General features: G+C 37.3%; 4 protein-coding genes and 1 long non-coding RNA gene across 9 annotated transcripts; 3 read left to right on the top strand and 2 right to left on the bottom strand.

The window, feature by feature from the left end:
- Positions 1–212: 212 nt before the first annotated feature.
- On the top strand, positions 213–1066 carry LOC5571057 (NADH dehydrogenase [ubiquinone] 1 alpha subcomplex assembly factor 3). Its single transcript, XM_001659447.2, has 2 exons — positions 213–418; positions 484–1066. Exons 1-2 carry the CDS (start codon positions 360–362, stop codon positions 992–994), a joined length of 570 nt encoding a protein of 189 aa, XP_001659497.1. The 5' UTR covers positions 213–359; the 3' UTR covers positions 995–1066.
- On the bottom strand, positions 1000–22152 carry LOC5571061. Of its 5 annotated transcripts, XR_002502641.1 has the most exons (6): positions 17388–17588; positions 15930–15999; positions 15810–15874; positions 15565–15733; positions 1353–1633; positions 1000–1297 (listed from the first exon to the last, which is right to left on the bottom strand). XR_002502641.1 is itself a non-coding variant. In XM_021854880.1 (5 exons), the coding sequence occupies exons 4-5, from the start codon at positions 1627–1629 to the stop codon at positions 1068–1070; spliced, it is 507 nt and encodes a 168-aa protein (XP_021710572.1). In that variant the 5' UTR covers positions 1630–1633; positions 15810–15874; positions 15930–15999; positions 17388–17587; the 3' UTR covers positions 1000–1067. The 5 variants fall into 5 exon arrangements, 4 of the variants coding, with proteins under 4 accessions (XP_021710572.1, XP_021710571.1, XP_021710574.1 ...); XM_021854880.1 differs by lacking the exon at positions 15565–15733 and having other exon boundaries at positions 17388–17587; XM_021854879.1 differs by lacking the exons at positions 15565–15733; positions 15810–15874; positions 15930–15999 and having other exon boundaries at positions 17388–17456; positions 17552–17577.
- LOC110679612 lies at positions 6770–8166 on the top strand. The gene is made up of 2 exons (XR_002502642.1): positions 6770–7125; positions 7765–8166. It is a non-coding gene; the product is annotated as an uncharacterized LOC110679612 (long non-coding RNA).
- Positions 12693–15558, bottom strand: LOC110679611. The gene is made up of 2 exons (XM_021854878.1): positions 14530–15558; positions 12693–14465 (listed from the first exon to the last, which is right to left on the bottom strand). Exon 2 carries the CDS (start codon positions 14361–14363, stop codon positions 13185–13187), a length of 1179 nt encoding a protein of 392 aa, XP_021710570.1. The 5' UTR covers positions 14364–14465; positions 14530–15558; the 3' UTR covers positions 12693–13184.
- LOC5571059 (UPF0183 protein CG7083) lies at positions 17709–27184 on the top strand. The gene is made up of 5 exons (XM_001659445.2): positions 17709–17912; positions 25276–25358; positions 25422–26029; positions 26092–26325; positions 26455–27184. The coding sequence occupies exons 1-5, from the start codon at positions 17849–17851 to the stop codon at positions 26798–26800; spliced, it is 1335 nt and encodes a 444-aa protein (XP_001659495.1). The 5' UTR covers positions 17709–17848; the 3' UTR covers positions 26801–27184.
- The last annotated feature ends 581 nt before the right edge of the window (positions 27185–27765 follow it).

Below are 27765 nucleotides of genomic sequence, written 5' to 3' on the forward strand. Positions count from 1 at the left end.
AGTACTGCAATTGGTCCCTCGGTAGTGCATTCTCACGGCATTCTAGATTACCTTATTAGCCATAAAATTTTGGGCAACTGCAAGGGTCTTTAATGTGTCTTTGGTATGGCCCTCTTGCATTGTTGCGCGAGATTCAATCGATATCGATTGATATCAAATGAAACAGCCTGCAAGAGAATCGATTCTCTTGCAGGTTGTTTCATTTGAGACATCCCTCATCCCTTGACATTTCTCTCGGCTCGATCCGAACATGAACGTGATGTGATGTAAACAAAATTTTCAATTTGTTCCGTGCGCCAGATTTGATCTGGGCTTAATTTTAAGTTATAACTTAGATTACCGCAATAAACCAAGTAAAGATGCATTCTGTCCTGCGGCTTCGAACGGCGTTCCGCTCTACGATAGCCAAGAATATCTGGTAAGCGATAGGAACATTTTACCCAAAATTTTCAACATCACATCTTTTGCTCGAACCACTTTCAGTACCAGCCACGTTAGGCAATCGACATACGAGGGCGACGGCAAAACATCGGTCTCTATTCTGAACCGGGAAGCGGATGCTGGATTGCTCATAAACTCATTCAGCCAAGTTGGCTTCCGGTTAAGCAACGATATGAAGGTGATCGGACCGATGGCAATTTTCCCCCGGTCCGTCCTGTCGTGGAATGTGGAAAGTCACGAGGACATCACCGAGGAAAGTTTGAGCCTTTTTACCGCGCTGGAACCGAAGATCGATATTCTGGTCATTGGTATCGGGGATCAACAGACGACACCGGCGTTCACTAAGAAAATCATCGAATTCATGAAGAAATACCGGATTAATGTGGAGGTGCTCAACACGGAACAAGCGTGCGCTACCTTCAATTTTCTAAATGCGGAGAGCCGTGTTGTGGCAGCGGCGCTGATTCCTCCGGTTTCGTTGCGTTTCAATGAAGATGACTTGATGCGGACGCACATTGCTTCCAGTAGGCCTTTCGAATTGGACGAAAAGTAGAACGGTAAATTGACTTAGCCTTTGTACATTATAAATAGGAGAATGTTATAAACTAAAACTGAATGCTAAAAAGCTACAGTAGGTCCTCAATTATCTGAACTTCCCTGTCGGATTGAGGGTTGTCGTCGTCGTCGTCGCCGGAAGACCTGTTGTTGCGGTTTGTTTCTTTGTCATTGCAGAGTTTCTTGTTAGATGCTGCGGTCTTTTCTCGTTCGGCACGATGTCGCTCCAATCGTAGCTTCAGCTTACTGGTCGCATAGGGATAGGCGTCCGGTTTAAGGAAAATCGATGACGTTCCGTCGGCTTGAAAGAAGAATTAACGCTTTAATTGGCTTCAGAATTGCAGATTATAACTTACCATTATGTTTGAAGCTTTGCTTCGGGAAGTGTCTCGCACATACGACGTTCGACCGAGTGACTGGCTGGACAATTAGTAGCAAGCGTTTCCAGATTTCGTGACGTTCGGGTTCCGTAGTCTCATTCGGGAAGGGGTGAAGCGAGTACGAGATCTTGCTGCGGTCCATGTTACATCCCGGTGCACAGCATTTGAATGGAATCCCGATTGTCTTCAGGCGGATTTTAGACATTATTGGTTTAATGGAAGACTTAGTGGGATTTGCTGTCTCGGCTGACATTTTACTGGGAATAGGATTGGATATAATAATAGGTGATTTAAGTAGTATTTCGCCGGTGCCTCACAGTCAATGATTATATTATACACTCCCGTACAAAAGTTCGGATTCACCCCCTCAAATACATACAAAAGTGTCTAGTCCACATCTAATTGGCACTCTCTAGGGATGGTACACAAATTATATCACGCAAAATTTCAACTTTTCCGATCGGTCATGAAAAATGTAAAAAAAAAACGACAAGAATTTCTACGCCATTTCATCTACGGTTATTCCAAATAATTGCTATAAAAAATCCTCGATTATTCGAGTCAATCTATTAAGAACATTTCAAATTATTCCTTATATTCAATATATGTATCATTATTGAGTTTCCATAGATTTTTTTCAGCATTTCATCCAAGCATTGCAGGAGTTTTTCCAAACATTGTTCAATGAATTACTAAAAAAAAATCAACAAGAAATATTCAAAAGTTCATTTATGTTTCCACACCAGTTAATACTTCAGCATTTTTTTTCTTCGATCATTCCTACACATTTTTTAAGGATTTCTTTCTATGTTTTTCCAGCCTGCGGGATTTTTTTTTATCCAGAGATTCAACTGATTTTTTTTTTCGATTATCTTAGCAATAATGTAGAAAACCTTGTAAAATTGTCTCTAGAGTGAGTTCTTCTAGAAATCCTTATTCATCAAGGGTAACTTAAGAACTTACACATGTTTTAACAGAAGTTACCCTAAGATTTGCTTTGAGAATACATTTTTTTCAGCAATTTATCAGCTTTCGAAAATGTATTTCACATTTTCTTGGAGATATAAAAGGAAAACTACTGGAAGATGGCTTGAAAATTACTTTGAAAACTTCAATTAGAAATATCTTACAATTACTGGAAGACTTTCCAAAGAAACCTTGGGAGTATTCCCTGGAGTAATTCTTGAAGGTATCCTTAGAGAAATGTATAGTTAAAAATCTTAAAGAAACTCCGAAGGACTATTTTTTTTTAATTTATTTTATTTTATTTTATTGATGTACAAGGGGGTCAGGGGCCAAGTCTCCAGCATAAGTTTAAAAACTCACACCTTCCATAATACACCGGGGGTTTTGGAGTTTGGGAAGTAGGCAACGCAACATCTTTGACCAGAAGGTTCTTTAAGTTTTGCTTTTACTCTAGACTTCCCCTACACGTATGAATGATTCAAGGTCGAAAGAACATGAATCAGTCAATCAGTGGGGACGGACCTGGTGTAGTGGTTAGAACACACGCCTCTCACGCCGAGGACCTGGGATCGAATCCCATCCCCGAGATAGTCACTAAAAATTTCAGTGGCGACTTCCTTCGGAAGGGAAGTAAAGCCGTTGGTCCCGAGATGAACTAGCCCAGGGCTAAAAATCTCGTTAATAAAGATAGAAAAAAAAAAAAAAAACATGAATCAGTCATACATATAACGGTAGTGAGGTGTTTTGCCTAAGGATATGTGAAAGGAGGGATTTTGTGTGGTGTTTTGTAAATCTCTCTGTGGAACAAATTTGTTATTAGTTAAATGATAAGTTCATTTGATTTACCTATCAATTAGTATTCAATGATTACAGAAACTTTATACTTAACAAAGGCGTGGAGTGCAGCAAGCTAGGTGGGCGGATCAAGTGCGTATCGATTTGGCGAGCGTGGGGCAGAACCGAGGATGAAGAGATGCGACCGCAAACCGACGTTTTCTCGGCCATTACGCTGCCATGATAAGAGATGCCTTTCCTCTTCGATGAATTATTCCTCGAAGCGGGTTAGATATGAAAACAAGGATAAAGAGAGAAGGAATGTTAGTGATTATTACATGCTTTATGGCAGTATTGGCGTACATTGAAGTCATACAAAATTCGCTCTTTGGATTCCCACGATAACAATCCCTGAAACTAATGATAAACAACAAAAAATGAATCCAAAAGAGCGAGAACCTTGATGTTTCAATGTATGACAATCCAGCTTTATTGCATGTGAGAAGTTCTTGGTGATATTCTCACAACGGCCATTCAGAATGGTTCGACGGATGTAGATAAAAGATCATTATGATAAAATTAACGCGACGACATATTAGTAAACTCAAAACGATTATTATATTTGCAACTGTTAATTTAAATAGTTAAGCTAAGGGTCGGTTATTGCATATAACTTTATAGATAAGCAGCAGTAAAGCACGAACGCGAATCCATCCTATCTTCAAATGCACAACACTTCATTCTGGAATTTTAGAACGTCCATGTTGTAACTTGTTCACACAAGAAATCTGCCTCGACCGAGTTGGCAGAACGCGCCCATACCCCTTTCTGAACCAAAGGACAGGGAACTAATACCATAATACCTTAATTACAAATACAAAAGCTACTTCTATGTTATTTCCACTACTACGCTCTCGATAATTATGTTATGATCGTTAGAATAAAAACGATAGAGGTTACTACTACATAACAGAAATACTACCCAAAGAACGCTATTGTCGCCAGTGTTGGTGTGATAAATGCAAAGTAGTGCAAAAATGCGTAGAGGATTAAATAAGTTATTAATTACAGCATTTTGTTCAACAATATTATATTATATTATGAAAGATATTTCAAAATGAAACATTTCAGTAACAGCAGTGCCATCAGTTTTCTAATTATTATACATATATCAGTAACATTACTAAACTATCTCTAACACCGCTACAACCTACCTTACTAAATAACGCAATACTGTAAAATGCCGTAATTCAGAACATTTTGGAATATTTCTCAAAAATCGTAAATTATTGTTAATGACAATTTTAATTGGAATTATTATGCATTACCAGCATATACAAATAGCGGTATGGACAAATTTCAAAATTTTTCTTAAATTTCGATTAATTTTGGACCAAATATGCGGATTTAGGCGATGCGCTGAATTACGGCACCTTACGGTATTACTAAGGTAATAATTACTACATTGTTAGTAAACCTAACATAAATGTCTATTTTCAATGACCTGTGAGACGCAGAGACCACCCGCACCCACTCTTGCGCCTCGTGGTCTACTGAAAAAGATTTATGTATATTGAACTAATACTACTATTAGAAATAGTGCTACTGATGAAGGTGATCGTTGGTTTCCCAGTCTTGTTAGTGATTTGAGTGTTAGTAGAGACTGGTAGTGAGCCCTGCCGGTCCCTCCAGCATTACGCGTAGTTATCTGGTGTAAGATCATGCGACAGTGACTAAACTCATGCTGAAGGTGTGATAAATCAAGTGTAAAATATATTTAAGCATTGAAACACATGTCATTATTTAATTTAAAACTATTAGACTAGCTTACATTTTATAAGTTATAATTACGATTATTTTCGCGATCAATATATTAGTATTAGTATATTTCACAATATCAACAATATGCAATCACTTGATAAATCACCGTCAATCCCATCACCTAAGGGCAGGGAGAAACTCCGAAGGACTATTTTGTACAAAATCCTGAGAATCCTTCGAGATATCCTGATGGACTAAGTGATTTCTTGAAAGAGTACCAAAAACAATATATAAACGTCTTCTTCTTACAATAACGTCCTCACTGAGACAGAGCCTGCTTCTCAGCTTAGTGTTCTTATGAACACTTCCACAGAAACTGAGAGCTTTCTTTGCTTAAATTGCCATTTTCGTATTCGTATATCGTGTGGCAGGTACGATGATACTCTATGCCCAGGGAAGTCAAGAAAATTTCTATTAGGAAAATATCCTGGACCAACCGGGAATCGAACGCAGACACCTTCAGCATGGCTTTGCTTTGTAGCCGCGGACTCTAACCACTCGGTTAAGGAAGGCCCCATATAATATTTAATATATTCCTGTTGGAATCCCTCAGGTATTGTTAGTGGCAATTTTTGAAAAAAAAAAACAGGTTATTCAGAGATATACAAAACAGTTCTTTTGACAAATTTCTTAGGAAAATTCTAGGAGAGATTCCATGGGAAATAATCACTGAATAAACTTCTGAAGAAACAAGAAAATCTCTCAAATAAAGTTATCTATCTATTCATCTAATATCGTATTTGTCGTAACGTCAAGAGAAATTTCCAAAACAAGTTTTAGAAATATTCTCTAAGAAATGTTTGGTCGTATCAAACTCTTTTGTACTGGTTAGTGTGAGGTTTAATTTTTTTGATTACCGTTTGGTCTCGTGTCGGTATGTTTTTGGTTCCTGTTTAGTTTTTTTTTTCAGGAAAGATTTTTCTTAATTCCCTATTTTCAAGACACTCAGTCGCTACCAGAATTGCTTCATGCACAATTTTGGAAATTATTAAAAAATATCTGATTTCGAAGAAAACAATTTTGGAAAAGTAATCTGGAATTCAAACAACTTTAAATTAAAATTTTGATTAACCATAACTTTAATCGACTATTTCCTTACGAAAAACGTGTTTTCATAAAAAATCGCTTGAACAAATAGGGTTGCCAATGGACTAAATTATTCGAAACCAAACCAAAACAAATCACTTGTTTTTCAGTAGAAAAAATATTGTTTATCAATAGTTTTACTATTGAAACAGTTAATTGAGCGTTAGTTTAAATCTGATGTGTATAAATTCATATGTATGTAGGGTCGGTGTTCCCTTAGTGGACAGTCCCCTATAGTCGCACTAGTGTCTTTTTACGCCCGTTTTGCTATAAATCTTTTCAAAACATTTTTTTACATGAAGGTCAGGAGCTATTTATCTAAGTACCATTGATACACAGCTTGATTTTGTTCAAAAAATGATCGAAATAATTAGTTTGGCTTAAAATTTTAGCTTCCCTGCGCCTATAGTAAACCTATTGTTCCTATAGTAGCACTACTGAGAGAAACTTTTTTTTTTTATTTTACGAAATAATTGATGAATTAAGAACTTTTTTTACATCAAACGAAAGCTTTTGATCCACACTTTGTAGGGAAAATATAAAAGTTTTATAAAAAATACAGTTTTGATAAGTATTTTGCCAACGCCGTGTTGCTAGTGCTACTATAGGAACAGAAATTAGAAATAGTGCTACTATAGGCACATGTATTCCTATAATAGCACACGCGATAATAAATACAAACATTTGAGTTTTCGTAGTTTTCACATTTTTCAAAAAAAAAAACCAAGATAAAGAGCTTTCAGATGATGTAAAAATAATGACGATAACGTTATTTTTTGATTTTATACGAATTTTTGTTCTTAGCTATGCGGCTATTGGTTCATCGACCCTAACTATAACATAGATGAATACTAGGAGAATTCTTTGAGAAATATCTAGTGAAATCTTTCAGCTATCTTTAGAAGAATCAATGTGTAGTAATTCATGAACTTCTTTACAGACAAACCTCCATGATTCGATTGAAGGGACCATGCATCGACATCTGGAGATATATCACTGACTAAACTGACGTGACTCTCGATTGCAGACGGTAACCGAAAATATTCAACGGTCAATTCAAATGATGAGCGGTCGCAAATGTCAAACTGATGCAACGTCAATAGTACGAAGCTGAGAGAGACTCGCGAAGAGGAAAAATATCAACGTCATATGCAGCCCAGATTCCCCTCTCACGAAACGTCAAATGCAGCCCACCGTTTTTATGGCTGAAAAAGTGAAAAGTATTGTGTTCAAAGTAAACTGTTATTAAAAACCTCAGTCGGCGGAGCAGTTTTTTCCAAAGTTGCTGATAAATCTAAGCAGAAGATTAATTATTTCTAATGTCTTCTACGTTTGCTGGCATGAAATTTCACTCAAATGGCTATTTATGATTCGATGTGATGCAAACTTAATCATTTTTTGCTGAGAGGTTCATGTGAGGATTTGAACAGCATGCGCATAATTGGTATGCGCATGCGCATAATAGATCGTTGCACGCTTGACCTAACCTCGAAACTCCATATAAAAAAAAAATGTCAACAATTCCAGCAGTGAATGTCAACTCCATATAAAAAAAAATCTAAACAATTCCAGCAGTGAGTGTCAAAGAGCAGGACAGTCAATTGAGCGTGATGAAAGAGGGACAGAGAAGGAGAATTTTTCGTGACGTCACCATGCACTCTTCTATTGGTATGCACAAAGTGGAATAAGAAAAAAACTCAATCACAGAAAAAGAAGACCGTCTTCGCGAGTCTCGTCTCAGGTACGAAGGTGACATTTATACAACGAGCATCTTCATCAGTCAAACCAAACAATACACACCGGTTTCAAACTAGTAAGGTATGAGTAAAGTACTAAATCTAAAATAAACTAAATCAATTTCGTATGATGCATTTTAGTTTTGTCAAAACTATCGACAATCATGTCAGTCTGATTCTAAAGCAATATATTTGAGTCAAGAAAATTTTATTTCGTAAAGGAAAGCTTAGATTTTTGTATTCTCTATTTCCCAAATATGATTAAATATATTCCTCGTATTTTTACCCGAACATGTGTAGTTTTTCCTAGGAGTGCTAAAGATTTGTCCGTCAAAGTGTTTCTTTACAAAAACCACCAGGTGGAGTTAGTGTTCCAACGTATTTTCATTCAAATATTTGGCTATTATTCATGAAGCAAAATGCTCTAGCCACCACGTCAGTTTAGTCAGTGGATATATATCGAGTCATGGTACAGATATTCTTTGAAATGCTGTTTTGAGTGTCCATGATATATAATAACTAGGAGATTTAATATTTAGTATGGTTCTTTGAGTCGATATCGATTTATGGAACAGACTCATAGAGGTTCAACTGTAGTTCATTGTGATTATTTTCGAGCAGATTTATATATAGGAGATACTTTTCTCATAAATTTTAAAGGGGACACCGATCTTTGAAGAAATTTCTGCGACATCGTAGAAACAGTCTGACTGAGTTCTAGAAAGAGTTCCTTCAAGAAATCATAGTTAAATTCATTAAAAAATCCACTAGAATATTCTAAAAAATAATTCTGAAAAGATTACCAGAGGAATTCTCAGAAGCATCTTTTAGACTATACACTTAATTTTATTTGCCGGATTTCGAAATTTGTAAAAAATTTTACCGAGATTGTCACCACCGAGCACTCAGCAAACATCTTTTTCGAGTAAACTTAATACATATACATTTTTCGAGGTTCGGCAAACAGCTCAACTTAGTGTGTACTAACAAAAAAAAAAAAAACAAATCTCAAAGAAATCTGTTCGAAATGTCTAGAAAAAAAAATCACATGGAAAGAGTTGAATGCATAATAGGAGTCAAGAAGGTGTCATAGGCGAAATTTCAGACAAATGAGTGGACGAACAGTTGAATTATATATTGGAGGAATACTTGAAGAAATATTTGTTGTAATCCTTAAAAAAAACTCCTGGGAAAATTTCATACAAAATGTAGAAGTGCCTCTAAAGGATTTCCTTCAAACATAAATGGCTTGATGAATTGTAAGTATTGTATATTCAAGTAATCCTTAGAAGAATCTCTTCAGACATTTAACATGGAAAGATCTTGACAGAATTACTAAAAAAATATAGTATTATAATACACTGAATTCAGCAAGTTTCATCATCGCTTCAAATGAATGGTCTCTTATAAATGGTGACAGAGGGGCCCAGATAGCCGTAGCGGTAAACGCGCAGCTATTCAGCAAGACCAAGCTGAGGGTCGTGGGTTCGAATCCCACCGGTCGAGGATCTTTGCGGGTTGGAAATTTTCTCGACTTCCCAGGGCATAGAGTATCTTCGTACCTGCCATACGATATACTCATGCAAAAATGGTCATTGGCACAGTAAGCTCTCAGTTAATAACTGTGGAAGTGCTCATAAGAACACTAAGCTGAGAAGCAGGCTCCACAGACAAACAGACGTAACACTTAGAACAAATCCCGATCAAAATCATAGTCACGATGTCATGTACGCCCAATGCTAAAATCGGTGTGTTTGGCCGATGGACCAACAGATGGCGGTAGTGTGTAAACGTCAAACGCGAACAAAAACGATGCGAGCGCTGCGGGTGGTGGATTGGCCACCTACCATATATTTGAATCGGCCGTTAAAAAGGTGGTCGATGGACATCGGTGAGAGTGTGACGTCTGTTTGTCTGTGCAGGCTCTGTCCCAGTGGGGACGTAATGCCAGAAAGAAGAAGAAGAAATGGTGACAGATTCTATTGACAAGTTTGCTTTGAAAATTATCTTAGAAATGGATAAGTTTTTAAGAATCGTCCTAAAATGCAGAAAATGTAGAGGGTTGGTGTTCGCGCATAACACGAACGGTGTGCGTTTCAATCCTGGTTAGCGCAGTCATTTTCTCCCTTCTGTTGATATTGTTTATATGTAATCCCTTTCCCACCAATTCCCATTCATGCAACGAACACCAAACTAACCTCGAGTCGCCGCGAGTATTTCGGCTACCACCACTAACAAATTTCACGCAACCCGACCGACAAACTTGAGCTTTCCATCATCACGCCACCCGATGAAGCTGCTCCAGCTGTTGTGCGCTGATTGGTTGGCGCCCTTTTTCAATCATCATTCAGTCAACAGAAACAGGAAGAACTCATTCATTATAAATATAAATTCTGTACTCGACTCATTCAATATCTAGCCGTACAAACTGCTTTTAAAAATTCCGAAATCAATGACGGATCCTGTCCCCTTAATAAACCGTCTAGTTCGAAAATCGAATCAAAGCTGAATCGACTGTTATCTAGAAAGCATATTCACAGTCTGAGCTATCGACACCCCAGACATTCCTTCAGGAGATGGAATTGACCGATCAACCCTGGCATTCCGAAAAGGATTTGGCCTTCGAAGCAGGGATCCTTTATCCGAAAGGATTTACCTCGTCAACTACTGTCCATGATCGGACAGTTGGTTTTGAAAGAATATTCAAGAAGTGAGACATAATTCATCTAAATGAAATCTGCTTGTTCAGCCAGATTCCTTTCGAATGGATTAGCGAGACCCAAAAAGGATATCATGATCATCGCTGCATAAGAACTTCAACAGAAGAACAAATATGGCAATTGGGTTGTTCAGTGATGAAAAATTCACAGTTCTTTGTAGCTCGATCGAAAGAGTACATTTTTCTAAGTGTAACAGATTTTATTGCGCTTTAATATGTTAATTTTGATATAGTAAATGATTAAAAAATATTTCATTACATCGACTTAATGACGTTTCAATTTACATAATGACAGCTCGCCCCGAAGTGAAATTTGTCGAGGGGTGATTCAAACGCGATTTCCATACTAAATTGGCTTGTTTAGAGGTATCCTGATTTTAACATATTCTGATTCTACGTTAAAAAATGAGTCAGAATCCAAAGTTTCATAATTTTTCGTGCCCTGGAACTATTTTTAAAACACGTTTGAATTTAGTATGGAAATCGCGTTTGAATCACCCCTCGGCAAATTTTACTTCGGTACGAGCTGTCATTATGCAAATGGAAATGTCATGGAGTTGATAGAATGAAATCTTTTTTAATCATTTACTATATCAAAATTAAGATATTAAAGCGCAATCAAATCGTGTTACACTTAGAAAAATGTGCTCTTTCGATCAAGCTACAAAAAACTGTGAATTTTTTATCACTAAACAACCCAATTCAAACGTGTTTTAAAAATAGTTCCAGAGCACGAAAAATTATGAAACTTTGGATTCTGGCTCAGTTTGTAACGTAGAATCAAAATATGTAAAAAACAGGATACCCCTAAACAAACCAATTGGCTCCATGAGCTAAATGACGTTTGAACTATTTTTAATCTGAACGATGTGCAAATTAGCGGGGTACAAATTAAAAAAGTGTTCAGATTAAATGTGGTCAAACCAACGGGGGTACCCAGTAAAAAATAATAGAGCTACTGAATCATTTTACAAGTAATTACATGCCATCCCTTCAAGTTTCATTGCTTACAAAATTATCAGACGAATTTATTGCAGAATTCGTAGTTAATTTTTGGTGGAATGCTTGGCGCGACCTCTAACGAATTCTTTGGATAATTGGATTGTTTAGTGATGAAAAAGTTACAGTTTTTCGTTGCTTGATCGAAATGACAGCTCGTTCCGTAGTAAAATATGTCGCGGGGTGATTCAAAAGTGATTTTTATACTAATGGGAAGTATGCACTTCAACAGAAAAGCAATCGCCTATCTCGATGCGTGGACAAATTCTTGCAAGAAATGCTCAAGAAAAGTATTTTTCTTCGATTACAGTACAAAATTTGTTGACCATTTTTTGCGCAGAAATTTTTACTTTTCTTGAACGGAACAGCATACATAGCTTAACGATCAAAACTTCAAGAGCAGTTTTTTTGTTCAAAACTAAGAATTATTCGATGAAAATATGTTCACTGTGTTTCGGTTGGAGAATAGGATACAGTGAACACATTTTCCTGTAAATTTTCTTAATTTTGAAGGAGAAAACTGCTTTAAAAAATTCCGAAATCAATGACGGATCCTGCCCCCTTAACTTCAAACGCGTTTTTTTAACGCAGAATCAGAATATGTAAAAAACGTGATGTATCTAAATAAGCCAATTTTTGGTTGGAAATCTTGGAAAATACTCGCTTAATTTATTTATTTCCCAGAAATTGAGAGGTCACACCAGAATTTATCGTTTTTTCGTTAACAAAATAATGAATCGATTTCAACATTTGTGATTGTTGTTCCTTGATTTAAAGTTAGAAATACTAACTTGTTCAAGGGGTGGATCACTCCTGATGCATTTGATGTATTGAGCAGATTTGATGCATTCGAATGCATTTAAATGCACACTTTCAGAAAATTTGCAAATCATGGCTTGCTCAAACGTTTGGGTGTTGACCTTGTCAAAGTATCAAGCTGTTGTTCCTAAAATTGGAAAGAGCTATTTCGTTTTCCAAGTATTATTAATATATTTCGTATTTTTTTTCCAGATTATCGACGTTTGGGCATCGAATTTGAAAAAGGTACTTGTGAAACGAAGTCCTAAATCTGATTTGAACCAATTACATTCGAAGAGGAACATTGAGCGTTTGCGTTGAAAAATAAAGTGATTCTCCGTATTATTCCAGATTTCATCCATGCTTAATTTCAGAGTCACCTGATGCCGCCTGTTCTAAATGACTGTATATTTTAGATTTAAAACTGTACAAGGTATGTATTTCCCACAGGAGCAAGTATAAAATAGGGGAAAGTGGGGCAGTTTGGCCACCTTAAGAAAATAATGTCGTACGACGTACGTGATAATGAATTACATTGTTTTTTTCAAAGAAATCAATGATTTACAATGTAAGAGCTCATTTCTGGTTAACTAGTATCGAATAAAGTTTTAAATGAGTTATATATTACACTTATAAAAAATGTAGATTTTCTTGCGTGTTCAGGTGCTGACGGGGTAATATGAGCACCCTGTCGGGGTAATATGAGCAGTTTTTATTTTTATTTTTTATGCGATTTTCTTATACATTTTTATGATAAAATTAAAACATCGTTTACAAATAAATCAAATCCTTTTATTTAAGTAACCTTTTAGGATTTAAAGGTAAAATAATTCATACGTTTGAATGAAAAAAAAAACAAACAACATTTTCGCTCTCGCATAGAACGAATAACGAATTCAAAGCACTCACTTACGGCAAGTCATACTCTGCGCAAAGTTTGTGAAACCAAATGTGGCATTTGCTACACTTTTCCCAATCACGTCCATTTCCTGACGAACTGAAGCAGATACCGCAAGTTTCACATAGTACATCTTGTACAATTCGGTTTTCTTTTTGTTGACGTCTTGGCTTAGGTGCGCCATAAGGACGCCTTTTTGAACCTCTTTCTGATACCTTCAGTTGCATTATTTCCTTAGCAGCTTGCAGTGATCTTAGAGCATTTCGGTATGGGCTGGATGTCAGTTTTTTAGATTTTTCCTTCTTCCTACCACTCTTTCGTTCCTTCAATTCCATTTTGGGAAATGGACGTATTGCTGTTGGTCCTACGGAAAATGACTTGTTCAGCTGTGTCGAACGCTTTGTTGGAATCCCCGTAATTTTCTTGGCAGTGATGTCAACGTCATCGAATCCTAGAAATGGCCCATCTTCGTCGTCGGAATGGACGTCACACTGGGAACCTTCAACAGTGTTTGGGAGTGTTTTCGTTAGATCAATTGTTGCGAGGCCATCATTAACACCCTGAAACTGTTGTCGGTTTTTATCCTCCGTAGTGGTCTCATTACTCGAAGATCCACCGTTCGATGTCAACGGTATATCCGACACATCAGCTGGTGCGAAGTCATCGTCCGTAAACACTGCTCTGTTGAAAGGTGCGATGCCGGTTTTGTTGAATCCGTTCACTGCAACAGAAGCTGATGTTGAGCGAAGGTAAGCTTTTCCAAACAGTGCACTAATTTCATTCAGTGTGATGACCTTTCCTGGATTCATTTTTAAATACTTCTCAATTACTTGAGACATATTAGTTTTAAGAGGTCCCATGAAGCTGACGTCAAGTGGTTGAAGCCTGTGGCTACAGTGGGGAGGCATGGAAACCACCGTTACATGTGAACGCTTGGCTTTATCCGGGAACTCCAAGTTCTTTGTGTGGGATGCATGTCCATCCAGTAGCAGTATCACTGGACTTTCTGCTGTAGGTCTTGTATGGGCCAAAAAGTGATCAAACCACGCAGAAAAATCGTCAATGGTTATCCAGCCCGTAGTATTACAGCTGAATAGTGTTTCCGGTGGTGCTCCCTTTTTCAATTGGACCGTCAGTCGTACTCTAGGAAAAATAAGCATCGGTGGTATGAAGTGTCCTGCTGCAGACATGCATATGCAAGCCGTAGATAGGACTCCTCTATCTGCCGAAGCAATACATCCAACCTGACGCTTTCCTTTTAGGGAGATAACTTTGGACGTTTTTGTTTGAACCTGGAAGTTTACAAAATATCATTTTTAAATGTTTTATAAGGTTAAGGTGTCAATAGAAACTTACGGTTAGAATCGACGTTTCGTCAATGTTATATATCCTGCTCGGAGGGAACCTAGTGTTGTCGAAAATGTCTTCCAAAATATCGAAGAATCCATTGACAGCAACCTTGTTGAACCCTTGTGCTCTAGCAACAGACGTTGGTTCCGGGGATCGTAAAGCCAATTTAGGATGTCGTTTGCGAAATCCGCAAGCCCAATCGTATCCTGCAAGCTGTGTTTTGCGACTGAACCGATGCTTAATGTGATTCTTCTCGGCCAATTGATACGCAACGCTCCTCAAATCTCAAAGAGAGAGGCCATACAGGCGTTTGTCCATGTCCAGTAAGTACTGCATTAGGTCCTCTTCTTGCTGTCGGGTAAATACTGTACCGGTTGGCATCGTATTTTCACGCACATCGTGTTCCGGACATCGCAAGTATCGATTCAATGTTTGGCGAGGTACACCGTACTCAATAGCGGCTCTATTTTTCGAGAATCCTTGCTGATTAACTGCGTTTACCGCCGCACGAAGATTCGTTAACGACCACTGTTTCTTTTTACCGACACTTTTGTAGCACCAAACCATTATTTCTACTTAATTTTCGCGAAAAACTTCCAAAAATATAGAGCCACGTTTGCTTGTACGAATGTAAATAAACTGAACATTATAGGTTATGGTGCAATTTGTCATGGCGATGACACCCCACAAAACGCTGCTCATTCTACCCCGACGTAACAGATAATTTTAATTTGTGTTATTTTATGTAAAAATAAATATTTCTGAATGACTGAATATACTGAAACATTCAAAAAATGTTCAGCATCATCATAGTACATAGCAAAATACAAATAAACTAAAACAAAATGAATAAATTCTTATTTATGATGCCTCATTTCATATAAAAAATGCCTTTTTTGCGACGCATTTTTAAACACTAAATTATTTGTTTTCTAAATTATTTTGTTTATCGGTTATTGTTGAAATTGAGTTATAAGGGAAAGAATTAAATAGTATTGGCTTTGAATTATGTTATTTTTCTAGTTATCAGTACAAACAAACCGTTGGCCATTTCACCCCATTGGCGAAGTTACCCCGACGCCCCCTAATCAGCGCACGTTTCCTAACCGGGGATTCGCGGACTTCCGACCTAGTTGAAAGCTGACTGAAAACCGCATCGCTGACATAATGTTTTAATATGTTCAATCCGCCTAATGAACAGAAGAACTAGCTGAATAAAAAAAATAAACAGGGCCCTTGAAGGGCATGATTATATAATTCCTCAATGTCCCAAATATCAGATTTACGTGTTGATCAAGCATCAAATGAGGATTGAAATGGTGTTTCCATTATGGACGATTTGCTCGATAATCTGAAATAAATAATGATTAGCAACGAATTTCAATTTGAAAAAAAAAAAAACAAACCATTTACAACAAACAATTACGCGTTGCTATAGAACGATAGGTTGGTAAGTTGGTGTTGTTCACGTCAAAGCTAAGTTGATGGGAATGTTGAAAAAATGCATTAGCGTAACTTGAACTCAAATCTAGAGGGGGCTTGACCCTTCTGATCGAAAAAATCCCTTAAGTAAAGCGTATGCTTAGCATGAGAGTAAAATTATTCTAGGGGGGGCTTGAACTTTTCTAGGGGGGTCTAAGCCCCCCCTAGCCCCCCGTATTTACGCCAATGAAAAAAATGCATTTGATGCAAATAAATGTACATTTGATGTACATTGGAGAAGTGATCTACCCCTTGAACTTGTTACTGTTTTGCCAATAAATTTACAGTACAATCACCATTGCACTAAAAAAGAGGTTTTTTTGATGCAAATAGTGACCAAGTCACAACCTTTTTAAACCGCGAGCCAAATCCTTGAAAGGGTTTTGTGTGGCGGGCCATGTTTTTAAATGCATTGACAAGTAACCTGACAAAAGTCAGTAAATAAAGCAAATTTATATTAGAGAAATCGAATAACAAAACATCTTGCTGGATTTTGGGGAAGTAACTTTCGAAATGATGCATTAATCTTGCCAAGAATATTTTTAACAATCTACTCCATTTAAGAACCTGTGTACCAAGCGTTATTCGAAATCCTACATAGGTTTTTTTTAAGAATCATTACCCGGAAGGTGTGAAAATCTTGGTCAGAAGTAAGAAGAAGTAAGTGCTTAGGATTCCTTCAGAATCTCACTTAATTTTTTTTTTCAAAATCCTCACTTGAACCTGATCATAATTCTATTATAAATTCACCTAGGATTGCAATATATGTATCAATTGGAAATTGTGTTCGAAAATTTAGCCTGTTAACAATTACTTTCGTTCAGGTATCATATATCGAACATTGTAGGAAGTCAACCAAGCATTAAACAAATATGAAGCTTGAAACTAAATCGAAAATTTAAACAGTTAGCCTTTTTTAAACTTTAAGTTGGTAGAATAGTCAGCGTGCCAAATATGAGAATCTTCAATCCTTCCGCGGGTCGCACAAAATGAAGTCGCGGGCCGTACGTTTGGCAGCCCTGCTTTATGGCCGCACGGGACGTCATTATAATCATCCTATCCATTTGAAGAAGCAGATCTCAAGTACCACTCCATATATGGATGTGAAAAATTTATCACTATATTCTATATATGTGGTGCACAATCGATTAAATTTTCAGCTTCATCGGTTCACTAAAACTCGAGATTTGCTTCGGCAAAGTTTTGATGATAATTGTTAGAGTGAGACAAAAGATAGGGAAAATAACACGGTCTCCCGTGTCCCCTTATAGTGACTAAAGCACGAAAAAGTGGCTCGCTACTAGCCCTGAGGAAGGCCCCTACCAGGGCAATGGCGTACAAGCCGTACAAGAAATTCGTAAATTACTGTGATTGTTAATTACCTGTTGCTATTAGTCTGGACGGTGGTATTATGTATAACCTATTTAAATACAATTTTTCCTGAAATATCACTGATAAATTGAGGCAAACTTTAAAAAGATATAAATTATCAAATAATTTATAAATTTATAATTTTTCGAACAAAAAACTACTTATTTTTGTTTACCCTGTCTGATCGATAAACAAAGAAAACTGGAAAAGAAAACGTCAAACAACTCGCGTCATCATTGATCATTATTAGTCATTAACGAGCGAGCAAGATATACGTGTAGGTGGAAAGAGACCTATATGCAAGAACGAGAAACCACATCCTCATCGAATTCGTACAGTCGTCGTCAGACCAGCCAAAACAAAGAACTGCGTAAAACCAATTTGTGTCAGTGAAAAACGGATATTTCGGGTGAAAATTGTGCTCTAAAGTGTTGAAAGTAGTCTCAAACGGAAGCTTAAGCCAACGGCCACCATGCTCGACCTGGAGGTGGTTCCGGAACGTTCGCTCGGATGCGATAATTGGGAGTTTATTCTCGGTAGGTAGCGAAGCTCTGTCAGTCGCCCATTTTTTGTCCTTCGCGAAGCGATATTGTGCAAAAAATTATTGCGCGATAAAAATCTTATTTGCGGAGCATTCGATTGGTGTTTCGAGGATTCGATACTTCCAACAAGTAGAGGGTGACTCAAACCGTGAAAAATACAACTTGGCCTTGAGTGGTCAACTTTTTTTTTTGCCTTGTTTCCTTCTCTGTTTCGTCATGTAACAAAGTTCCACAATGACGCGATCCCTTTTGGCTGGCAGCTGGTTCCTGTTTTTTTGTGCCATCCAGAAACGGAGAGCTTTGTTTATCACTTTTGCATCAGAGCTTGCTTTGCTGATGCGCATCATATGATTGTGTGCAAGCGAGATGACTATTGGTCCGGTTCGCTCTCGGCGTCTTTTTCTTGCATGAGAGCGCAAGAGAAGCAGCTATCAGTCGCTTTTTGTTTACGTTGTAAACAGAATCAGCTGTTGCGACGGAACATGGTGGTAGTGGTAGTAGTAAACATCTTTAGATGTATGGAGTGGGTGTTATCAAGAACGGCAAAGGCAACGGATTTCAAAAGCAAAATTTTTGCATGTAAATATCATTCATGAAGTTCTCTGAAGAATTATTCTCTCATGGATTCCATCGGGAAATTATCAGAATTTTATCTTGAGATTTCTGAAAAGATTTCTTCATGATCATCTAGGAATTCCTCTAGGTATTGATTACAGTGATTCAAACTCATAATCGTAAAGGGCACTTTTTCAGTTCAAGTTGGTAAAAAACTACTAAATGATATATGATATATTGAATTTGCTATACTATGCTCACTGGAATGTGCATTATTTGTATGAAATATAGTGTGAACTTCGAAAAAAAAAAATACTTTCCAGTGGTGCGGGAAGTGGGTAGGACGTACTACGCATAAAAACACCTGAAAAGGACAGTCAAAGGATTGTCCTACCCACGATTCATCAAAAACAAAAACAAGATCAGCAGAAAGCTATCACCTGCCAATCTCTTTCAAATCTATCAAAGCAATGCTGAATCTCTTGACGACTTTCAGAGCATTCTTCTATATAAAAATATGGTCTATATTTTAATCCAAGTCTCTAAAAAGTCTCTATTTTCAATGGAAGGTCTTTGAAGTATCTATTTTTTCCTTATTCTGTTTGCATTGAATCCTGATGCGAAATTGTACAGAGTCTAAAGAAACCTTTAGAAACTATAACGGGTTCAACAGACTTTTTTTTGTAATTTGTAATTTGTTTATTTATTCTTACGGTAACTCCAAAAATACTTCTAGAGATTTCTCTACAAATTCCCCCAGAAATTCCTCCAGAAATTTTTTAAAGGATGCTTAGAAGAATTTCTCCAGAATTTGCTCTTGGTAATCCTTGAGAACTCCAAAGCTAATACTCACGTTTAGTAATTTGCTCAGGTATTACTTTGATTTTTTTTATGTTTTTTTTCTGGTATTTCATCCAAGCCTTACTCCCATAGTTTTACAAAATCTAAATAGAAGTTTATAAAAGATTCCCATGCAATCTTCAAAAGTGTATTTAAGTTTTCACACTAGTTTATACTATAGCAATTTTCCAATAATTATTCCTATCATTCCTACATAAATTTCCATAGAGATTCTGTCCAATGGTTTTCGAGAATTTTCTTTAGAAAATCCTGCAAAACACTATCCTGAGATTCGCTTGATTTTTCGATTATCTCAGCAAATTATCTAAGAAATCTTCTAAAACTTTCTCAATAGTCTTGTTATTTCAGAGATCCGTGTAAGGGTGACATGTTTTACTAAACGTTACGCTAGGATTTTCTTTAGAAACACCTCACGGATTTGTTTTTTTTTTCAGAAAAATTTCCTTGACATTTCTTCTGGAGACATTTCTGGAAAAAATCCAGAGAAAAAAATGTTCAAAACTTACTTGAGAAAATCTCAGAGAATTACTGGATAAATTTCTGTAGAAATCTTAGAAGAAATCTCTGGAGCAATTGCTGAAGGCATTATTAGAGAAATCTCTAGTTGAAATCTTACATGAATCCTGAAAAACAAGTGCAGTGTATACAAACTATGACTTTTTCATGTCCAAACGTGAACAAACAGTAGCTGTTCAAAGTATCACTTTGATACAATCTACCAACAATATGAAACGATAAAATTTTATACACATGTAGCCACAAATGTTTCTTTTAATTTAAGTTGAATTGTCTCCGTACGTTAACTTCAGTAAGTTTTGCATCAATCACAATCAAGGATGGAAAAAAATCAGCTCTAACGACAAACAACACGGTATTTGAATGGTCCAAGAGGGCCGTCGCTCTTGCAGCAACATGATTCCAACACCTCATCACGCGCGCTAATCATAGATATATCAAGCATCCGATAAACTGTTTGTCGTAGGACAAAGAGTTTGTCGGATATTGTAACATGTTGCGATTAATGCGAATTAATTTAAAATTCACGGATAAACTTTCTCACATACCATGCGCGATTGACTTTCACATTAAAAGCGACAAGGTAGGAGACAAATCGTGTAGTGCCATCAGAAAAATCCTCCAAAAATATGATTTTGATTCGCGAACAATTGATCGTCAGCTCACAGCCCGAGCGGCTCATTTTTAGCGGATCGGAGTTTGTTGTGATGGCTTGACGACTAAGGGTTTATCGTTGTTTTTAATTGATTTTCAACGCGAGCTGTTGTCAGATTATCCTGTCTTATGCACTTGAAAATTCAAAGTTTGACTTCGCTTTATAATCACCTTAATTGGCAACAATAAGGATGGACCTATGCGCGAGTTCACTATTTGACGTTTGAGCGGTGCCGTGTTATTTACGTGATCATGGCAACGAGTGAATTCAGCACCGCTCAAACGTCAAATTAGTGAACTCGTGCATCGGTCCATGGATCAATGCACGAGTTCACTAATTTGACATTTGAGCGGTGCCGAATTCACTAGTTTCCATGATCACATAAATAACACGGCATCGCTGAAACGTCTAATGATGAACTCGTGCATTGGTCCATTGCGATAGCAAATGGAAGCATGGAAGTTTTTCGAATGAATGTCAGGACAGCATTTTTTGAATAGAAAATACGAGAGGAGAAGTGTGTCTACTAAAACGTTCTTTGTATGGCCTAAAACAATTTCCAAGATGCTGGAACAAGCGTTTTAATGATTTTTTATTGGACTAGGTTTATGTCGTTTCCGCCATGATTAGGTACTGTCAGTATATTAAAGAAGGAATTGAAAATGCTGTATACTTGGTAATATATGTTGATGCCCACTTATATCTCACAAGGAATCTGGAACTAAGGTACCACGGGGCAAGTGGGTAAATGGGGTAAGTGAAAATAATTGGTATATTTTACTGAATATGTGAATTAACGTTTCAAACTCATGCGTAAACCTTTGAGGCAATTGAGAATATTACGATAGATAAGAGATTTCTGAGATTTTTCAGCTTTTATTGCATAATGGACCGATGCACGAGTTCATTAATTTGACGTTTGAGCGGTGCCGAATTCACTGGTTTCCATGGTCACATAAATAACACAGCACCGCTAAAACGTCAAATAGTGAACTCGTGCATAGGTCCATAGAGCGAAATATTGTTAACCTGTCAACTATCACTCCGTAACAAGTTGGCGGCGTGCAACCTTATTTAAATATTTTCAGTGGAAAAAAGTTGCGGAAAATAATTTTCTGTACCACTTCTAAGTAGTCCCCTCTGATAGTTTCAAACTGCAATAAAAAAAGTTTTAGAATTAATTCGACATACACCTAGTGTTGAAAACACCAGCGTTGAGCACCGACCTTTTAGCAAGGTAATAAAACGCGAACTTAGTTTTATTAGCCTATGCTGTAAAGCTGTAATATACTGCTTCGCGACTAAAAATGGGTAAACCAACGTGCGAAGTTCGATTTTTGACCAACTTCGCCGCGTCGCGAGTCGCTTCGCTATAGAGCGCATCTATGCCCTCCGCCGTGTGCATTATGCGCACTATTGAGAATCGAGCTGCGACGCGGCGAAGTTGGTCAAAAATCGAACTTCGCACGTTGGTTCACCCATTTTTAGTCGCGAAGCAGTATATATTTGTCTTTTAGTTTTAGTATATACAATAATGTCTAATTAGTACTTACAACTTCGGTGTTTTACACTAGGACGTTTTACACATAGGAACAAAAGGAGGTTCCTTTGCGCCTGTGCTGCATCTTGTTTTCATAATCTTTGTTTTGATATTCATATTTTGACAGCACGGGCGCATACACGCTCGTTCAAATCTACTCAAAAGAGAGTAACTTTGACTCACTTTTGAAGTTTCAAGTTAGCTTTCAAAAGTGAGTAACTTTATTTTATCAAAGTGAGTAACTTTTTACTCAACCATGAAAGAAAACGACCTTACTCACTTTTGAGTAAACACAAACACATTTGACTAACTTTGTAGACGTCAAAGACTTGTGAAATTTTCGCGCGCTCGAACTGACAAATCCTCCGTTGTGGTGAAATTTTTTCCGTCAGCGTGATGTCGGACTGTTTTCAAAAACAGTCGAGACATAAGCTGAGCCGGCAGAGTGATGACAGTTAGTTTGATTGAAACTTCGCTTTGGAAGTCCAACCGGCGAATTCCAGATTAGTGCTGCGAAGTCAATGATCCTGATATCAAATGAAACGAGGTCGGAGTGAAAATGACCAAGTTCTGGTTTTGATCGGTTATTCGATCAAGAAAAAAAAAACATATATAAACAGTAAGTTTTACCGCCGTACTTTTTATTGGACTAATTATCAGTTTTTTACAGTCTTTACTGGGAAGGCTACTGGCTCGGTCAAACTACATCCTCCATGACTTTCATCAATCCCCCAGAGATTTATAACATCCGGGGATCCATTCCAGAGCAGCGAAAATTTCAACACAAATATCACAATGTTTTACTTGTTATCATGTATTATTCAAATACTTATGTAAGAGATAGTGAATAAATGTTATGCTCGTTGTATATTTCTTCAGATTTCATGAATAACATAATACATTTATTTCCAACAATATTATTTCCTGAAGTGAGTGACATCTACTCACTTTCGTAAATTTCAGATTAAACGAAGTGAGTAAGTGTTACTCCCATATTGACATTTGACAATGTTACTCTAAAGTGAGTAACGATGGTGTAACTCACTTTTGAGCAGTTCCACTTTGTTCCGAAGTGAGTCGAAATCTACTCACTTTTGAGTAGATCTGAACGAGCGTGTACATAAAACACACGAAGAATGACAGACACAAACATGACAGTGCACAGGAGTTCACAACACATTTCTCACGTAACACCTAGAAATAACTAAATTGAAATACTGTCAATTTTCTAATCACGTGGTGCAAGTGAAAAGTTTCTCATTAGATATTGAAATTGTGTTTTCTCTTTAGGCAGCTATAAGTATAAAAGGTTCACAATTATCATAGAACAACAGAACGTGCTGATAATTCAAGAAACACTATACACAAAGCGTTAAATGCTATTAGGGTCAATAGGGGCAGTATGGTCCACCTAAGCAAAAGTTCTTGAAAAGCATAGAAAAACAATACAATTTAATCGATCCATAAGCTTAATTTGTAGTTTGAAGCATCTCCTTTCATACCACAGTTGTATTTTGGTAAAAAGATTACTTAGAATTTTTTTGGGAACATTTTTGAAAAACACTATTTTGTGTGTGACTCTACACTATACGGGGCGAAATGGTCCCCCCTACGGGGCAATATGAGCCACCATACTAAATCTTATTATTTTAATTGGAAAATCATTTGCAAGGCTTAATTTAGAAGAAGACAATAATGTATGATAGAGTTTAGTACAAAAACTGGGTTGAAGTCTGATTTGAATCATGAAATGGTATGTTTTGCTGGCAGTTCAATAAATCATGGTTCTAAGAGCTTCAGTTTTCAAACATAGTCGTTCAAATAAGTTTAACCAGTTAAAAATTCTAGTTTTAATTGAAATCACGTGCGATAACAATATTGCAATTAAACTGCTAAAATGACATGCCGTTTTTGGTTATCTATTTTTGTGATAAGATAACTTTGACCGGCTATGACCATATTGCCCCGCTCCTAGATGTTTCATATAAATTACATTTTATTGAAAATTTATTTTAGAATCTATACAATTTTGTGCACATAATGCCTATGAATAATGGAAGAACGAACTGCTGTGAAAAAAATTGAAGTCAATAAACAAAACTTTATGCAAAGCTTATTTTTACATCCAAAATCTTATAAGATTTTCGTAGTAGCATCAACATTTCAGATTTTTATCGATATATGAAGTTTCAAATCAGTTTTTTGCCTAGTTTCCACGGTGGTGACTAATTGAAGCATACTTTATAAGGTCCTAAGGTTATTGAGATCAAAATCTGTGTTTTAAGCTCAAATAAAAGGTGGCCCATTTTACCCCGTATGACCATACTGCCCCGCCTTCCCCTATCATAGCCAAATCATGGAACTTCTCTGAAAAAAGGTTGCCAAATATTACGATATTAATATGTTTACTTCGGACAGCCAATTAAAAGGAATACGTTGATTGAAAAGTCCCAATATAAGAGAACGCACGGAAATCTAGTGGAATGTCTATGTAAAGCAAGTTCAAAACATTAAAAATGGGGTATAGGTGTATCGAAATAAAAAAGTTTCTAAATACTTTATTGAACAATTCCGTTTGATTTCTCTTGAAGAGTTATCCGACATCATATCCGATTTTCTTAAAAACAAATAACGAGCGGTGGAAATTCTACAGAGCAGAAATGCAATTGCTGTCCCATGATGTAAGAACTAACATTGGAAATGTTTCAGTTATAATGTTGTCGAATCATTTCAAGAAACATAACTGAACAGAAGAAAATTAAATTTACAAGAATAAAATTTTCATGTTACTTATGTTATTGTTCATTGGGTCGCCTTAATAGATGTTAAAGGTAATATAAATCGTGAATGTAACTGTTAGGTTTTGAATTTTTTGTTAAAAACGATAAACTTTTCACTTGCCCTACATTTGGGGCAAGTAAAAAGTAAGGAGACGTTTTTCAAAAACTTTTTCTGTGCTTTTTTCTTCAATTTTACATAAAAATCGATTTCAGTATACTGCTTATATTTGGTGGGAGTTAAGCTAAAAAAATATACATGACCCCTTTTGTTTTTAAGGTCTCTAGAATTTGAGGAATCCCAACCATGCGAAATTCATTACCCACTTGCCCCACGGTACCTTAATTCCATTTCTTAAACATTATAAATGAATTCTTGAAATACGGACTTTAAACATGAATCTAGTCGTAACATGCAATCTAATCCAATCTTATCTAACATCGTATTTTCAGGCATGCACTTTTCCCAAGCTGTGGCAATCATTCAGTCGCAGGTGGGAATCATCAAGGGCGTGCAAGTGTTGTACTCTGATACGGTGAGCCAACTTCCTAGAGAATAGTTCAACACCATTACTAAACATTCCATGTTCTTCTTCCAGACTCCTCTGAACGTCGACATTATCATCAACCTGCCCCAGGATGGTATACGCCTAATCTTCGATCCGGTTCAGCAACGGCTGAAAGCGATCGAAGTATTCAACATGAAGCTGGTCAAGCTGAAGTACTACGGTCTTCCGTTCAACTCGCCCGAAGTCGTTCCCTCGATCGAGGAGATCGAACACTCCTTTGGCGCCACGCACCCGGGAGTGTACGACGCTTCCAAGCAGTTGTTTGCGCTGCACTTTCGCGGCTTGAGCTTCTACTTCCCGGTAGATAGTAAACTGCAACCCGGTTACGCTCACGGATTGGGTTCGTTGCACTTTCCTAGTGGCGCTTCACCGATCGTTTCGAAGATGGCTCTCTATTGCGGTGGAAGTGTCGCGGAGAGCCGTCCTCCCCCGTTGCCGTTGTCTTGTTACAATCAACAGCTGTATCTGGAGTCGGCATCGGTACTGAGAAACTCATCTGGCACTCGGGGTATCCGTTTGCAGCTGTATACGGAGGGCTCTCCACGTGCGTTGGAACCAAGAAAGCAATGCTTGACACGGGAAGTCATTTTTGGTGATAGCTGTCAGGATGTTGCTAGTAATCTCGGCGCACCTTCCAGGTTTGATTTTCGAATAATTGTAGAATTTTTCATTATGGAATTAAAAATGGTATCTTTTACAGAGTGTTCTTCAAAAGTGAAGATAAGATGAAAATACATTCACCAAGCGCTCACCGTCGTGTGCAGTCGAAACGAAGCGATTTCTTCTTCAATTATTTCACGCTCGGGATCGATGTCCTTTTCGACGCCAGAACGCAGCGTGCGAAGAAGATAATATTGCACACCAACTATCCGGGGCATTACAATTTCAATATGTACCACCGGTGTGAGTTTAATCTTCAGTTGGCACCTGACAAGTGAGTATTTCGCGTCAAGAACAAGAATATGTTCATGAGGGCAATTCAAATTAAAAAAAAAAAAGTTTTAAAATTCCATCCCCCGTATCACTCCGACATCGAATAAACCATTCTACAATTTCGTCGCAGGGTCACTGAAGACACCCCGCTGGATTCGCCGGTAAATATTTCGGCCTACTCCAAGTGGGACACCATCTCATCTCGGTTGGCTCCGGCCGAGCGTCCCGTTGTGCTGCATCGGGCTGGCTCGACCAACACGGCAAACGTTTTTGGATCGACCTTCTGCTACGGCTATCAGGACATCATCTTCGAGGTAATGCCTAACAACTACATCGCTTCGGTTACGCTGTACCATCCGTCGCCGTATTCCAACGAGTATGCCTTCGGAAGCGGCAGTAGTGCCAGCAGCGTTAGCAACAGTACGCGCAATTTGCTGCAGGACGGCAACAAAAGTAATATCCGCGTTAGCGCATGACCGGCCATCAGCTTCAATGAACTGATTCTCGATGGACGGTATCTAAGCTGTGTTAACTAGTTCGGAACTGGCATTCTTTCTAAAACGTGCATGAACATATTATTCTTAGAGGGATTATGCGGGAAGGTATTCACTACTCCTTCCTCATCTGGTAAGTCCGTTTTTTTTCTATTTTATCTCTAAGTTAGACCGTCAAGATCGATTATGGTAAGACACAGTAGTAGAATGTTTCAAATTGGAAAATGTTTCATACATATAGCATGTGTAGTACTATTTTTTCAATTGAAACAAAAACCATCGTAACTTATTCATAGTTCTCAAACAACAAAATGCGAAAAAAAAGTTAAAAACAAGTATTTAATTTATTGCCATATATGGCAGTAGTGGACGAAAAAAAATATAAATGTGATTCAAAATTTTTTTATTTTTAAAAGAAGGCAAAAATATACTAAATAAACTTAAAATACATCCTACAAAGAATCTTCCTTGGAAAGAAATTTCCTGAATTAGTCATAAGTGAACAGTCTAGCTTATAAAAATCATATTTCAGGACTACCATCGCGCTAACATAGTTCGCTTACATATCGGGATGGGAGACACTCATTATTCATTAAAATGGATAATAATAATAACAATTATGAGCAATTCGATTCATTGGAAAAAAAATCGCTTACGAATCGTAGCAATCTCTAGTCAAGGTTTTTCAATTCATGTGAGAAAGCAAACGGGATCTGCCAATAGTAGTCAGTATTTCTGAATTTACTGGATTCGGGCAGGAGATTTTGAACTCCTAGGCTATGGTTTCGTTTCGGATGTACCTACTACGTAGGTAACATGTGTTCTGCGTAATTGCAATTCTATTTGATAAGCTTTTCTCCGTTTACCACAACTGTGATCCATATCTGTGTGCTATCCATAACTGTGACAAGACAAGTTGGTCTTTTGATATAAACTGGGAAAATATG

This window comes from Aedes aegypti, chromosome 3 (assembly GCF_002204515.2).
Source record: "Aedes aegypti strain LVP_AGWG chromosome 3, AaegL5.0 Primary Assembly, whole genome shotgun sequence".
Lineage (NCBI taxonomy): Eukaryota > Metazoa > Arthropoda > Insecta > Diptera > Culicidae > Aedes > Aedes aegypti.

Excerpts from the sequence above, each read along its gene's own strand:
- LOC5571057 (XM_001659447.2), top strand. The coding sequence starts at position 360 with ATGCATTCTGTCCTGCGGCTTCGAACGGCGTTCCGCTCTACGATAGCC. Across the intron at positions 419-483 it reads ACGATAGCCAAGAATATCTG|TACCAGCCACGTTAGGCAAT; the intron begins GTAAGCGATAGG and ends AACCACTTTCAG.
- LOC5571061 (XM_021854882.1), bottom strand. The coding sequence starts at position 1,629 with ATGTCAGCCGAGACAGCAAATCCCACTAAGTCTTCCATTAAACCAATA. Across the intron at positions 1,298-1,352 it reads GCAAAGCTTCAAACATAATG|CCGACGGAACGTCATCGATT; the intron begins GTAAGTTATAAT and ends TCTTCTTTCAAG.
- LOC110679611 (XM_021854878.1), bottom strand. The coding sequence starts at position 14,363 with ATGTCTGCAGCAGGACACTTCATACCACCGATGCTTATTTTTCCTAGA.
- LOC5571059 (XM_001659445.2), top strand. The coding sequence starts at position 17,849 with ATGCTCGACCTGGAGGTGGTTCCGGAACGTTCGCTCGGATGCGATAAT. Across the intron at positions 25,359-25,421 it reads AAGTGTTGTACTCTGATACG|ACTCCTCTGAACGTCGACAT; the intron begins GTGAGCCAACTT and ends TTCTTCTTCCAG. Across the intron at positions 26,326-26,454 it reads CTTCAGTTGGCACCTGACAA|GGTCACTGAAGACACCCCGC; the intron begins GTGAGTATTTCG and ends ATTTCGTCGCAG.